Source organism: Anser cygnoides, chromosome 2 (assembly GCF_040182565.1).
Source record: "Anser cygnoides isolate HZ-2024a breed goose chromosome 2, Taihu_goose_T2T_genome, whole genome shotgun sequence".
NCBI classification, from domain to species: domain Eukaryota; kingdom Metazoa; phylum Chordata; class Aves; order Anseriformes; family Anatidae; genus Anser; species Anser cygnoides.
In genome coordinates, this window is record NC_089874.1 from 26,822,834 (window position 1) to 26,838,291 (window position 15,458).

A 15,458-nucleotide genomic window follows, 5' to 3' on the forward strand; every position below is an offset into this window, starting at 1 on the left:
TGAAGGTCAAACACCCATTAAGAAATAGGGCTATGCTAATTTCGCACATCGGTATGCACTAATCATATTAAGCACTGTGGTAATTAGCTCACTGCTAGCCCGTCGTAGGAGGGGAATAACATGAGACACATATGAGGGACAGGTTGGGGTCCCACGGACGATCTGATGTCCGTTTGATGGTCTGGGGGAAAACAGCTCCATAACAATCCTGAGAGAGAGAAAAACCAGCATTTAGGGTGGAGCTTGTGATTTAGCACTCTCTGGGGCGTACAGGTGATGTCCGAGCAAAGGCACCATTTCAGGAGCAATGGCCAACGAGTCCATCTGCGGCGTGTGCGCACACGCGCTGTGCATTCAGATGTGCCCTTTCCGCACTTAGAGGAAGGAACATCTACTGGGCCTGCTCTGGTATCGAACCTGGCAGCTGGCCAGTGCTCTGAAGATTTCGTCTTTCATTACTGGCTACAGAGGTGACCAGCATCAAGGAATCTTAAATAAGTGCTAGTTCCGTCATTCATTTCTATAGGACCAAACACTAGGTTTCTAACCCTACATGGAGTTCCCTTGGAAGCTGTGTAGGGATCTATTTTAAGTTTGGTCCCGATTTTCTTTAAATAAGAAAAATATTAGTGAAAAGCTTTTTTTTTTTTAATTATTATTTTCTTTTCTTTTTTTTTTTTTTTTCTTGGAGACACAAGTCTTCTATTCACCTGCATAAGAGCCAGAGAATCACAGTTTTTCTTTGGTGTATATGTCTTACTCTTAATTCATCACTATCACTTGTACTGGTCAAAGGAAATTAAATTCCATTGTTCAGTCTGACTGGTTATTCACTGTGGAGATGGCTGAACTTGAACCATCCCTCATATGTCACCATCAGATATCAGATGACACTTTAGGCTCAAAACGTTACCAGGCTTCTTGGAAAATGAATAGACCAATTTTCATTATTGCATTCTAAGTGGAATTCAGCCTCTGTGGACCAACAATATGACGAACCAGGTGTAACACCCCAAATTTAGCCACTCTACATTTGTAATGACAGATCTAAAAAAAGGTACATTGGCCAATACTGGAGAATGCTGATGGACTAGTTCACATTTTTCTGTTGAAGTACATTTGCAAATATTTAGCACGCAAGCCAAATTCTGGAAAAGTTCAAGTTTTACACAGCTGCTTTCTTCAATAAAGTTTTCATTTTGATTCCATTTGGACAATTTGCCTTTTTCTGCCAGTTATTTTCAGTGTCAGAAGCCATGAGCAGAATAATACATGTCCCTGTGGGTGAAATCTCAGCCACATAATTCAGTATTTTCACAGCATTACTCAGCTGAGTTGTTTTATGGTGAAGAAAATGAAACTTTGAAAACATTTCCACCTCCATAACATGCCTCTTAAAAATCAAATTAAAAAAAAAAAAAAAAAAAGTTAAATTTGTATCTGGTAAAAGCTGAGTCCTCTATTTTCTAGGCATTATGTGACTACCTAATCATTCTTTACAATGACATATGAAATAGTAGAAATGTGTTTTTGAAGATGTGAGAATGTCTCTCTGATTTCCAGTGTTAATGTGTTTCCAGCACCCTGTGTATTGTGTCAATGTGGTTGGCACACAGAACGCACACAATCTCATTACCGTCTCCACGGATGGCAAAATGTGCTCCTGGAGCCTGGACATGCTCTCAACTCCACAGGTGGGTCTGTTTTCACCCATACAGGAGAAAAGCAGCTTCGGTAGAGCAGGATACCTGCTTAATGGAACATAGCTCCTAAAAGCCAAACCTCATATCCTATACAAACTAAAACCAATGGATGCACTTGAAAGAGTACAGCTTGCTTCCAGCAGTCTCTGCTAAGAGCCAAAACCCATTTCCTTTACCGCAAATCATGTAATTATTGTAATACGTTAATACATAGGTCAGTTTCAAGTGAAAATGAAATAATCCGTTTTAAAGCACGGTAATTACAGAAGTCGCCTGTGGTATAAATTGTACTTACTCTACAGCATTGTTTAACAAATATGGACTAGATTGCACTGCTGCTGAACATACCCTAGGCACTCATTTCCAAGGCACAAAAGTCAGAAAGCTTAGTTTGTTGCCTGTTTTCAGTAGCCAAAGGAAAAAACAATGCAAATCAAAAGTTTCAGAGCTAACTCCCCCCTCTGGAATGTTTATTGCTATTGTCTGCTTCCCCTCCCCCATCTCCTTTGTATCAGAAATGAAAGGAAATCCAAGAAAATTGTCCAAACCACTAGTGATTATAATAATGGAAACTAAACAAAGAATCTGATGCTGAAAAGGCTCTATGGAAATCATCTTTAAAGTGTTATCTTTTGGAGTAGTACGTTTTCTGTTCCAACCCATCATTCATTTTTTACTTTTCTTAGAAAAAATATTTTATTACTGTTTTTATTAAACATCATAGGATCTGATCTTGTTTCAAAATGCTGAGTAGAAACTCCTTTTAATGATTCCATTAATCATCCATTAATCATGCATTAATGTGCAATTACTCTTGAGTTATTTGCTTTTCAGTGTTGACACAGAATGTGGGACTCCCCTCTCCTAATCTTATCTGTTTAAAGGTCCATGTCAGGTCCAAGCTAGTCATCTGAGTTCCCTTTACAGTTAGTGCAAACAGAGACTAGGCACTTACGGAGGACAGTTCCTCCCATCCCAGTGTGAAATACCATTTCAGATATTCTGGGTTACAGAACTGTCAAATCTTAGACTGTAAGTTGGTTCTGGAAGTCTTCCCATCTAATCCCCTCCTCAGAGTGAGGCCAACTTCAAAGTTAGATCTTGTTGCTCACGCTCCTCTGAGACAACATTATGGGTCTGGTAGTTGTGTCCTGGAACTATGAGAAACCACTGCACTTCTGGAATAAAAGTGGAGGCATCTAAAACGGCCCAGACATCTGTGTTTAGGCACCTGAATCCCTTGCCCCATTTCTCACTTAAACATTTTAAAGATAAATCCCACCCATATGTGTTCACTTCCTGGAGCACTAGATTTCGAGTGAGCGATTTGTGAACATCTCAGTTCCAGAACTTCATTACTCAGATGGAATTTCCCAGCTCCAAAACTGGCTTTCAGCAAGGCTGGGAACACACCCCACATTACGCTGAAATCTGGCGCATGGCTCATGGTGGTCTTGAAAAGTAAGGCCCAGGACTTGACGTCAAGCTACAAGCCATAGCTTTAAACTGGGAGGAGTAGAGTGTTGCTGATTTGTGTCAGTATGAAACTTTCCAAAGACATAGATCCAGAGAACTCATGTACAGCCACCATGTAGGCACAGGGAGGAGAGAGTCCACCACAGTATCTGGGCATATCTAAAAAGACACTAAATGATGATCTCACCCCAGAAGATTTTTGCAGAGATATACGGCCCACAGGTGCTCTGCAAACGCATTTTCCAGGTCTTATTTTGCCTTTTTAATAGAAGCAAATGTATTTGAAATAAAAATATAAATCAAGCGAGAGTTTCTCTGTGGATTTGCAGCCCTCTCCTCCCACAGGGACGCCCACTTTCTTTAGCTACAGCAAAAATCCCTTCTGATAAAAATGCTACAGTCTTTAGCGCGAGAAGAGTAGCAGGTTAGGCATTTTAAACACAGAAAACATACGCACTTAAATAGCTGCGAATGAAAATTGGTAAATCATCCAGCCCCTTTGTGGATTCTTGGGTTACACCATTTAGGCTGCACAACCAAAAAGCTTAGGGTTGTGCAAAATCTGCTCAAAGCAGACACATCTTGCAACAGCCGCAAACTACCCATGCTGGTTGTACTTGAAATAGCAAAATGGGCATGCTGATTTACTTTGAAATATAGCTAGAAAATAGAAAAAAAAAGAAAATATGCTTGCTGGTTTGTAGCTTGATGCTGGGTTCTAGAGAGAACGTTTGTGGTTACCTCAGAAAATCCCTGAAAAACAATGCTTAGAGTGGCAGGAGTGACATGACCCCAACTTTTTAATGCTGTTCTGCAAAGCGACAAATGTCACTGATAATTGCCTCAGGTGCACATGACATTACATGTGTTTCCTGAAAAACAACTGATTTCAAAGATGTTTGTAAATACAAGGGTATTGTATTTTTTATTAGAGCCTGGGGCTAGCAAGTATAACCATTAAGGTATTATCTTTAGTTTCTGCACCATTACATTTTAAATTCTCACCTGTCATCTCTGCCTGATTTACGATGATGTAGCAAAGACCAGTGCATTGCAGCTGCTCTGAAACACATGACAGACAGCGGCAGGGATGGCAGGAGCACTGCATCCTCGTCTGAGACATTGCCTCTTCTTGCAACGTCCTGTGCAGAAACCAAAATCGCGTGACTGGGTCAGACAATTTCTTCTTCCCTTCCTGCTGCTCTGCATAACATTTAGAACTGATTTAGAAGAGAAAAAGGAAAAAAAAAAAAAGCCAAAGAAAAGGACAGCCGTGGAATAATAATGAAGCCTTGTTTTGATAGGAGAGCATGGAGCTGGTGTACAACAAGTCCAAACCGGTGGCGGTTACAGGAATGGCCTTCCCAACCGGAGATGTCAATAACTTCGTTGTTGGCAGTGAAGAGGGAACAGTCTACACAGCCTGCCGGCATGGAAGGTGACGTTCAGCATTTTGTACTTCTGTGTCTTTGTCTGGCTGTGCTGGTGTGAGGTAGCCAAGTGTGTGTGGAGAGTGTTTAGATTTTTTTCTCTTGGATCAACAGGGCCTGTGCTGCTCTGCTTCGCAGGAGAGGTATGGGAGCTGCCCAACTTCGCGCATCGGTGTTACGGCTGTTTACACGGGGTGCTTGCCCCAGGCTCCCTTTGTAGTCAGTGGGGAGCAATAACTGCTGGGAAGGTCTGATTTCTCTCACCTTTCTCAGCCATCCACTTGAAGAAGAGATGACTGGCACCTTAGAAATGCCTCCTTCTCAGCCGCGATTATAACGGAAGTCTAGACAGCTGGCTCAGGTGTAGATGTCTCAGTCTGGGCAAGTTGAATCAGGCCTTGAGAGACAGTTTTGTTGCAGGGTAATCAGGCCTAAACCACTTGTAAGAGATGGTAATCCGCTTTATTTTTTACCATCCTCAGCTTCATCTTCAGTCTCCACAGGCAGACAGCAGAGAAAAGCCACCATGGGCATATATATCTGTGTGTGAGAAGCAGAGCACGGCACTTGGGGCCCAGTGCATGGCCACCTGTGGAGCCGGACCAGAGACCGAGCTCTCAGCAGGCAGTTTGGAGATGTCCGATGCCCACCTTCTCCAGGAGGGCAAGACAAGAGCTGTGGCCCATCATACGGCTGCAGTCTGAGCTGTTGTATTTGTCAGACGTAGCCTCAGCCTGCCACGAAGACACATGGGCTTGGGCAGACCCTCTCCCAGGACTGTGCTCCCTTACACAGCGTAGTTGTTTAATGCTACAGCTAGGGTCAAAAATCTGCCCTTGTCCCCAAAAATCCTCCCCGGTGGAGGCAAGCCAGAGAAAAACGCACCAGGGCTGAGCTAGTCTGCCTGCCCAGGCCAGCACTGAGGCCAGCAGTGAGGATGGAGCAAGCAGTGCTGCTCCAATTTTCCTGGGCATGCCTCACTCTTCGGGTGTGTGGTTGACTGTAACCTGTCCTGGGGGGCTAACTACAACCCTGAATGACTGAACTGCTCTTTCTCAGGCCCTTGAATTTGTATGCATGATTATTTTTTTTTTCTTGTCTGACTACACCAAGGAGGAGGCTGTTAGGATCATTGTTTCCCAGGGCATCCTTTTAACTCAGACACAAATTTTACCTCAGTGATGTTCAGGAGGGTTCAGCCTTACAGTATTTTTGCTCTTCTGCCCTAAATTTCTGCAGATAACATGTCTGACTTGCCCAGGCTGGCCATTAATACAAGACTTGAAAAAATGACCTGGGAAAATCTTAGTCTCTCAAATATTTTCTATTAGCATTTGGAACGATAGCTGAAATACTGTTTTTCCAAGTATAGATACATCTCCTAATGACAAGGATCTGAGCGCTGTGCTGTTCAGCCCTGATCTTCTCTCTGCTTCTAAGGTGCAAATCCATGTTCATAATTTAAACAAGTTCCTTATTTTGCACCCTGTAAACTTTTTAAGGCTGCAGTTAAGAGCAAGAGACTCTCACCACAGGCCACTGCAGAGATCAATTCCTTCTGTTCGCTGCAACGATCTGCAGGATGCTTGTGTGCTCTCTTAGCTTCTGGTAGCAGTTTCATCCTCTGGGACACTTGAGTGGCTTCTGTAAAGAACAGACTTTTTCACTGATAGATTTAAAGCTGAACCCTCACTTCTGTAGTTCGCAATATTATTTGAATTCGTGTTTTATCATAGTCCCTGTTTTGGTTGACCAGATAGGCATTGACAGTGGTTTCAACAGTGGTTTAAGACTGTAAGGCTTCTATTACAAGTTCCTAAAATTGTATGATCACAGTCTTACATATATTTTCTTCAAAATATTTTTTATATTAACTTTTTTTTTTCTTTATCCTACTGACAGTGTTGCAATATCGTGTCTATTTAGGCATTACACTGGTAGGCTGTGTGGTGGCTGATGGTTTGAATTAGTCTTGGGTTGCTGGGATAAATGAAGCATGCCCCAGGGCATTTCTCACTTCTGATCTTTCAGTGGTGCCTGGTTTGTTCCTCACAAGAGCAGGAAGGTGTCAGATCCTCTTGTTATTCCACCTTTTTAGCAAACCTTCTGCTGACCATCAAAGAACACGCTCTTAGTCCGTTCCCGCCTGTCTTCCCTAAAGCTTTTTGCTGTCATCCCCGTTTTGTTTCCAGAGGCCCGTGTGTTCCTCAGCACAGCACAGCAGTGAGCCGTGGTATTCTGGAAAAAGGGGTGTCAAAGCCCAGCAGATACGTGAGGCGCGCTCGGCGCTCGAGAAGTTCTCATCGCACCAAGTGCGTGCCAGGCCGAGGGGGATGAAACCAGACAGGTTTTGTACCGAGCACCTCAGGGACACAGGCTAGCAGCACGTACTGCGTGGGCTCCGGGGGGGCCCAAGGGAGGCCACGCTCCCCTGGTCAAGAGGAGCGGCCGGGGACACCGCGCAGGCAGTGCTGCTGAGTGGGGTGAGGGACCGGCCTCCCTCAGGGCAGCTCTTCAGCTCGGGGGCCTCTCTATTCGGGCTGGCAGCCTCGTAAGAGCTGTGGCTATTTTTAAAGCCTTTTCTTCCCTTTGCAATTTTTGTATAATCATGTAACTAAAAAGGTAGTTTCATCACTCCCCTTTCTGTGTACAGTGTGAGATAGAAGTGACAACCAATTTGGCATCATTTGCTTACAGGAAGAACAAAATTGCGCATGTTCTCTTTTACATAGTTGTACTTTTTCTTCCTAATAACTATCCTAGCCTCATGCTGGTGAAATGCACATCTTCCCATGCTCAAATTAATGACTGTGATACCTTATCATGCGAATAGTTCCTTCATATTTTGTGAAAAAGGATTTGCTTCCTAGTGACTTGACTGACTGCTGTGCAAAGTTATTTTAGATATTTAAGAGAAAAATAATTGCAAATTATAAGTCATTAACATATTTGCATTTTTATTTTAATGGTTATTCCTTGTAATAATGGTATATTCAGATGTATAAGCTGTAGTGTAATTATAATTTCTAATTATTTTATAATTATACATAAATGATATTTCATGCTATAGTAGCAGGCAGTGTACATAAAAGTCAGTAATGCAAGTCTTGAGAAGTGAAGGGAAAATATCTCCCTGTGCTGGATCCTGAGTGTTAATTGTGCCCACAGCAGTAAGCCTCTGCAGGCAAAGGCCTTACTGAAAGGAGAGAGCTCTATAGATTAAATGGAGCTTTAAAAGGAACAAAACAAAATGATGTTAAAAAAAAAAAAAGATGTTAACTCACTCTGAATGAAAATGTCTCTTCCTCCTGCAGCAAAGCTGGCATTGGTGAAATTTTTGAAGGCCACCAAGGACCTGTCACGGGAATCAACTGTCACATGGCAGTGGGTCCAATTGACTTTTCCCATCTCTTTGTCACATCATCATTTGACTGGACGGTGAAGTTGTGGACCACAAAGGTAAGAAAACAAAACTGGGATGTGAGGGGTAATAGTACTTGTGAAAATGCCATTGTCAGAAATGTTTCAACTGAAATGCATTCACTGAAAGGCTGTGCTTAGAAAAGGCGTAGCGATATGACTGTAAGTCAAATGCATTCCCAGTGTAACTATGTCAACCATGTTTGCCTGGAGCCTACCCCATAAAGGTAGTTTTAGCTGGCTTGCACTTCAGTATTAACCCTAGTACCGAGCAATTTCACTAGGGAAGGAGATTAGGATGTCTTGTAGTGGCAGTCATCAAACAATCCATCCAGCACACCTTGTGCAGGCTAAATTGCAAGACTAATACTGTGCACCGTGACAGTGCAGCAGCAGGAGCATTTTCTTCTGATGAAGCAACAGGGGAGGCACATGTACGACTTAATGCAATCAATATCCATCATGAAATTCATTGCTGTAGGAGGCTGTGATAGCCAGAAAGTATAAATCGTCCCAATGACATTAGACACTGATGGCTGGAAGCCGGGAGGAAATACACACTGGAAGTTACATTCATGAGCTCCGTCAATCTGCTACTGACTGCTCTGTGGATGCGTCCACATAACCTCTTACAGGGAGAGCACTGTGAACAATGGAAATGAAGCTTTGAATACCCACACCCCACAGAAGTGTATGAATATAGACTAATGACAGAGGGACTAAAAACTGCAGGACAGATTAAACAGACCAAGCTATTTCATTGTGCTAAGTGAAATACAAGAAGTAAAATTCTAAATATCTAAGTCATCATATTTATTCATATTTTTTTCCTGAGTACGTGCTATTAGTTGCTCAGCAGTGTTTGCTGTATTTTTTCCATTTTTAATAGTTATTTTTGTCATACTCCAGAGTAGACAATTGCCTTTCAAATGCCAGGCTTTTGTCTTCATCGTGTTTTCATGTCTGTGTTTGGTTCACATCTTGAGCTGCACCCAACAGATTTCCAGCTTTGGAAGTTGACCCCAGTCAGGAAATATCTCAGCGTGTGTTCCCCAAAGACATCAGGGCCTGGCGATGCTGGGACAGATGCTCAGCAAATGTAAATACAAAAGTGATCAGAGAGGGCCATGTGACAGCCTTGTGTTGAAAACAGAAGCACAGTTACCTAGATAATAACTTGAATTAGCCTCTGTAGTAGGTTCATAATGCATTTGTTAATGGCCTGATCCAATGCGTATGCTAATTACCAGGTATCTTTGCCTGATGAGCAATGACCATAGCTGACAGTTTTGTTTGAGTGTTATATTTTAGCAAGTTTGTAAGGAGGAAGGTGCATGATTTACCGAAGTTGTACTGTATACATCAGTGGACCCAGCCTTAACCAGTGCAGAAGTGATCCTGGGGGATTGTCGTGGGCAGGCTGGGGTGGGTCCTGGGTGGTAAACACTGGAAAGGGCTGCAGGATAACCCAGTGACAGAGAGCTGGCTAGGGCTGGTGAGGCTCTTTGGTGTCCGAGACAAGGGAGTGCTGGGCAGTGGTAACTGGGGGCAAGGGAACATCAGATGGTTGAAGCTGAAGCTAAGTAAGGGGAAAAAAAATCTGGGAGGACTGTGTGGAAGATGAGAGGCTGGTACTGAAATACCTGCACTCCAAATGTACATGCCCAGAAAAGCCTATGATGAATATCAAAGGTGCAGCTTGAGGCTGAATATGTCAATAGGGATCTCATCCATCTGTCGCTTAAATGAAATTATATTAAGGAGTAAGAAGGCATGTGTTTTTTTTATTCTGAACTCCTGGGATGTCAGAAGTTAGTGGTAACACTAACACGGCATATTTTGGACACAAAGACACTGCAGTTAGCAGTACAGAGTTATCCTTGTGGAAGAGTTCAGTCCCAAAATGGTTGGGTCAGATGCTGTTCAGTACAGTCAGTTTTCAAAGAACCGAACCATTTAAATTTCTAATACCTATCAGGCTGTGGCTCATCTGGCAAGAAAGACCTCCTGAGAATGCTGCGTGACCTTGCTGATGCGAGCAGGAACGGGCATGTGACACACCACAGCACCACTGAGCTGGAAGCAGTATTATTGCTGTATTGGATCTGTTGCTTTCTTCTGGAGCAGGTTTGAGCAACAGCAGCTCCAGGCTGCGGCACTGCTAGCCACTGCCCTGTGAAGACATACGCTGAGGCACTAGACAAGTTCTTGAAATGTGATGAATATTTTCTTTTTCTTCCAATTTGATTCCTGCAGAAATGTCTTTCCATACTATCTCTTGGCTGGAGTCAGTACATAGTTAGGGCTCTCTGTTCCATTTCCACAGTCAGGGGCCAGTTGATCAGTGGACTTTGAATAAATCCATCGGCACATTTGATTATCTGAAAAAAAATAGTGGATTAATATGAAGCTTTGAGTACTACTCCTGGTTTACAAGACTTTACTCAAATTTTTTTATTCCTTTGGTTTCTTATTTGTAAATTTAATCTCTCTATCAACATCCAAAGCCGCGCTCCTTTCCGGCTTCTACCAGTGTTGTCTACTTAATCCTGTGCACATTATCCTCTTTGGTCATGAAATTCAATTCCTTTCTGTTTCACAGGTTCAGAGTCAATGTCCAATTGTAAAGTGAACCATAAAAGCTCTGTGTTTATATTGTCTATTGATGTGGTGTAGCACCCTGGGGTGCTTACAAGAAAGGCACTTTCAAAGCAGGCATTTGACTGATGGATTGAAAGCCCTGTCTCCCTTAAAAACTCTGGATTGACGTTTTATAATCTGTTTTTGCAGTTAACACATTTTCCATCCCAACAGCAGTTCAACGAGCTGACTGAGAATAAGGTTTTCACTAACGGAAGAATGAAGGTTTTGCAGATAACACTAATAAAAGGTTCCTGTTATCACCCGGCATATTAGCCAATAATTAGATCCTTGAGTAAACAGTAAGCAACCAGAAGCAGCAGGAAAAGAAAAGTAATTTGCAAAGATAGTCACTTGATAGCCAGGGCATTACCTGGTTCCTGCTGAAGTCAATAGGGCTTTCAGCTTGAATTTGGGCTATACTACATCAGCGAGTCTGGGATGCAGAGCTGTCAAAGGAAAGTCCTGATGTGAAGTGTCTGTGGAGCTCTGCCCCTAATTAGGTATCGTTTGTACGACGCTTTGAAGAGGTAAAGTGCTAAGTGGAAATGCTAAGTGTTGCTAATTAATTAAGCACTAATCCTCATGAACGAATAGCATGAGGTTAAATAATGAAATGTAAGTATTGTTATTATTACAGCAATTGCTGTGTGGAGTGGGAATTTTTAGATATTGTGTCAAGGGACAGAAACTAGCCTGGAATTGTTAAAGCATAGCAAAACAAGCTAGTTTCAGCTAATGCCTAGAAAATGGCTTGTTTGCTGCTGAGGGAGTTAATAAAGGTCTGGGTAAAGAGGTGGATTTTGTTAGGTTTTTTCATCCTTCACATATCTCGTTTGTCTCTTATCCTTCCATTGAGGCTCGGTGCTAATGACTGAGTGTTCCTCCTAATGCATCTAATATCTAAGTCATACTCAGGTGGGCAGCTGACTAGAAGAGGGATTGGAATAACAGTAACAGCATTGCTGTCTCCCCATCTATGCTCGTCTCCTTCTCGCCTGATGCTAAGTAATGGTGGTGAGTGTCATACTCGGAGGGAGGGATGGAGATGAGCAGACTGGTAGTTGGACCACTGCCTAACCATCAGCACGGACTAACTGAGCCAGAGGACGTGTGCCTTCAGCAATAGACTACCTACTTTTGTGTCCCTGCTCAGTTTTGCCTTGCTAGCATGTGCATTAGTGGTAGCTCCTTCTTCCTGGTCCCCCTCCTTTGTCTTCTCTTTCTTGTGCTGTTCTCTTTCGGGCTCTGCAGTCCATTGTAATATTTGAGAAACCACTTCTTAAACAGAAAAAAAATCACATTTCCAGTCTATGTGCCTTATGTATATTTCTGTACCTTCAATATCTTATCTGTTCGCTCGTTATCTTGGTATGAACCAGTCCTCCTGATTCTTGGAGGATTCAAGGATTTTACCTTGCACTTTCATACCTTCCTACCAGCATAAGACTTCAAACTCCATTTGAGTCTAGAGGTTAAACACTATCTCCTTGGAGGTCAAGCCTTCCGCTAGAACAAAAAGAAGTGAATGCGGTGCTGTTGTCAAAGACTAGTAGGAACTTTAGCTGTGTTCCCCAAACCCTTCCCCAAAAAGCCTGGCTGATAGGAACTGATAGGAACAACTTGATAGGACTTACTGTGATGAAAAATGGTATCACAAAATGAATCAGAGCATTACGTGATTGTGTGGATTAGTCACCAAGGGAACAATTCACTCACAAATAGGCAATTTTTAAAGTTTACAGGGTCAGGTCGTCACTTTTTGAAGATTAATAAGTTACTATTTTTTACAGTACAAATGCCATGTATCAAAATACCTGGTTACTGGCTCAGATATTTTCTTGTATAATTTCAAACACGTTAAGTGGGTGAGTGAGAGCCTCTTGTGTTACAGATAGCATTGCCTGAAGTTAAAGATCCACGTAGAGATATACTCAAATACAACTCACAATAAAAGGACACTAGACTTAGTGAACTATTGCAACAACTTGGTGAGTTCTTCCTCATGCAAATTGTTCTTACCTCTTATTGGAAGTGGTGGGATTAATGACTTAATGTAGTGAAGACCATGGTGGGTAATTAGAGCTGATCATTGATTAGAGAAACTACCATTAGTGGTTAATAGTACAGAGTATTCCCCTGTCTTACAGAAGACGTTCCTCTTCCAGTGAATGTGCAATTATTTATGAAGAGCTCCACGAGAGCATCCTGTAAGCCCGTGGTTTGGGCACCGAGCCAGCCATGCTGCAAAGGACTGCCTGAGTAAGACTTGAACATGTGTCTTCCCTAAGGGGAGGAAATGCTGTGATGATCTTGCCATTTTGCTCAGAGCTGTATCTTGGGTCTATGAGCAACTATGGATTTGATGAAAGTAGGATCTTCTTGGAGTAGAGCTTTGATTTTAATGTGCTGACACTTCTTGATGAAAACCAGTTTTGTCCACTTGGGGCCAGCCCTGCTTCTCCAGTTTCTGACAGGATCAGACTGGTCTCTGGACTGGTGAAATGCAGAGGTTTCATAAAGGATCTGTCTGAGGCCTTGAAGTGGGTGCTGCTAGGTGGAACTGCACAGGGGAGCTGGGGGAGGGTAGAAGCGTGTGGTTGAATAGCACTCGTATGTGATGAGATCCTTAATTCATAATTTTTGCTTGATCCAACACAGAAATATTTTGGGGCATTATTTCAGGCATTATTCACGTACCTTATCTTGCATATGCTTAAATAGATTTGATCTGGATTCAGTAAAAAACAGTCTTGAACCTGTTCATTCTTTACGTTATTTTCTAAGCTTTCCTAATTTGTTGGGCCACATTCAGTCTTCTTACATTAGCACATGAGGTACTTTAGATCTGTCTTACTGCATATTGGAAGTTGGATCCTCTTGGATCCTTTATTATTTTGGACTTCCATACTTTGGTTTCTTATGCAGCCATTGGAAAGAAGTAACTATGGTGCATCCATTTTAGACATTTCTTGGAGGTACCACCATTACTTCTGTCCACTGAGAAGCCAAGGTCAGGCAGATACATAAACAATTGGCTGTTGGAGCTTTTGGTGGCTTTCTTGGACTCAGACAGCTTCAGGTCTTATCTAAATTGTCAGATGTGGCAGCACTTCTGAGCACCAGGGTCTGTCTTCTTATTTTGGCTTCTCTCAAGCCATTATCAGCAAGGAATCAGCCTCTTTATCCCATGCCGCACAGACACAGCTACACCTTGATTCTGCAATCAGAAAAGCTAAAATACAAGCTGAAGACGGGGTGTGTGTGCTCTGAGCAGACGCTTAAGCAAACTACAGGGATATCAGGACCTCTGCCTTTCTGCACCTAACACCCTGCTGAATCTGAATGCAATCTCAGTCTGTCTCCGGTGCCATGGTGGGTTGGTCATCTCACAAGGGCTATAGGAGTTTAGGGAGGCATAAGAAATAACATCAAGAAGCAAAAGATGAAAAGAAATAATATACTGTGAGGGAGACCAAAACTTCAGTCTATTGTGGGAGCACATAGACTGAATATGGACTGCCCTCCCTATTTTCTTCTCTCCCTCTCTCCCACTTGCTTTGATACCTTGCTTTTGGTATCAAATGTCTAGCTCAATGGACTACTTAACCCTTCTTATTTCAGATACCTGGCTAGAACAGTCCCCCCCCGCTGGATTACAACATGGAGCTTGTTTTTGAATCTGCTCATAAGGCTATCACTTTCCTTTGACAACGCTACTTTTCCAGCACAGGCTTTTTCTGTTTGATAAAAGCAATTAAAATGACTAATCTGATTAATCACTGTCCAAATGCTAATTTTATCTGATTATAGGGAAAGACAAAGGATGATAAAATAGTATGCTGAATTTCATGGAAATGGTCTCCCTGTGGTGTGAGTTCAGAATTTTGAGTTTTGTCCAAAAACAAGGCAATGAATGAATTTGCTTCAGAGCTCACTTTCTGTCAAAAGGCCAAGCTGACTTGGGGAAGAGGGTGGAGCTGCCTGTTCAGACAGGATTTTTTTAGTTTTTGCCCTTTACCTCTGGAGCCAGAGGTCTGGCTCTCATCCAGCTGTACAAAAAAGAAGATTATGGTATTTTCTAGGTAATTTTAAGGAGCAAAACCAAAGTGAAGTCAGGTGGCTTGAAATCAACCCCAAGTTCTTCACATGAAATTTTTCTCATGATTTTGGTTTTCAGTGTAGCCGTATTTGAAAAGTGATAGGAAAATATTCTTCAGCTGGCCGACATATTTCATTTACTCATGCCAACCATGCTGCTTCTTTGTGAATCATTTTGTGAAGAATGGCATATGCACAGAAAAGTAAAAGTCATCTAAAATACTGAGGCTGTTCCGAAGAATTCACTGGGCTAAACTTTACTTCAGAAAATCCTAACAGAAATCCAGCTGTAGCCAGTGAAAGCTTTATTTGCAAATGGAAAGTGGAATTTGATTTCAGGAGTTCATATAATCCATACAAAACAAAGTCTTGATTCCTTTTTCCCTGAAATCAAAATGCAAACCTCCCACTGACTGTTCTGTTGCAGAATTATGCTGAAGGATCAGGCTCACATGTAGCAGTGAGCCATTTCGGGAGAATTATCAATATATAAAAGCCAGGATTTCTTCACTAATGGAAATTTTCTCCCACCTGCTTCATGCAGCAGTCCTTTCTCTGCTATGCGAGAGACTTTTGTTATCAGGAAAAAAGGAACTGTATTCAAAATCCTACAAGATGGAGTTCTCTTCAATAATAATTAGCCTCAAAATCATTGCTTGCTGACCCACGAAAGCTCTGCAGGCATCCT

The 15,458-nt window shown here is 42.3% G+C and overlaps 1 protein-coding gene across 7 annotated transcripts in view; it reads left to right on the forward strand.

Moving 5' to 3' along the window:
* Positions 1-15,458, forward strand: part of DYNC1I1 (dynein cytoplasmic 1 intermediate chain 1) — a 190,909-nt gene that overhangs the window by 140,430 nt on the left and 35,021 nt on the right. For all 7 annotated transcript variants that reach the window (XM_066991747.1, XM_066991745.1, XM_066991744.1 and 4 more), the window contains 3 exons: positions 1,581-1,694; positions 4,484-4,617; positions 7,924-8,068. In XM_066991747.1, coding sequence (XP_066847848.1) covers positions 1,581-1,694; positions 4,484-4,617; positions 7,924-8,068 — 393 coding nt within the window. The remainder of the gene's footprint in view (positions 1-1,580; positions 1,695-4,483; positions 4,618-7,923; positions 8,069-15,458) is intronic.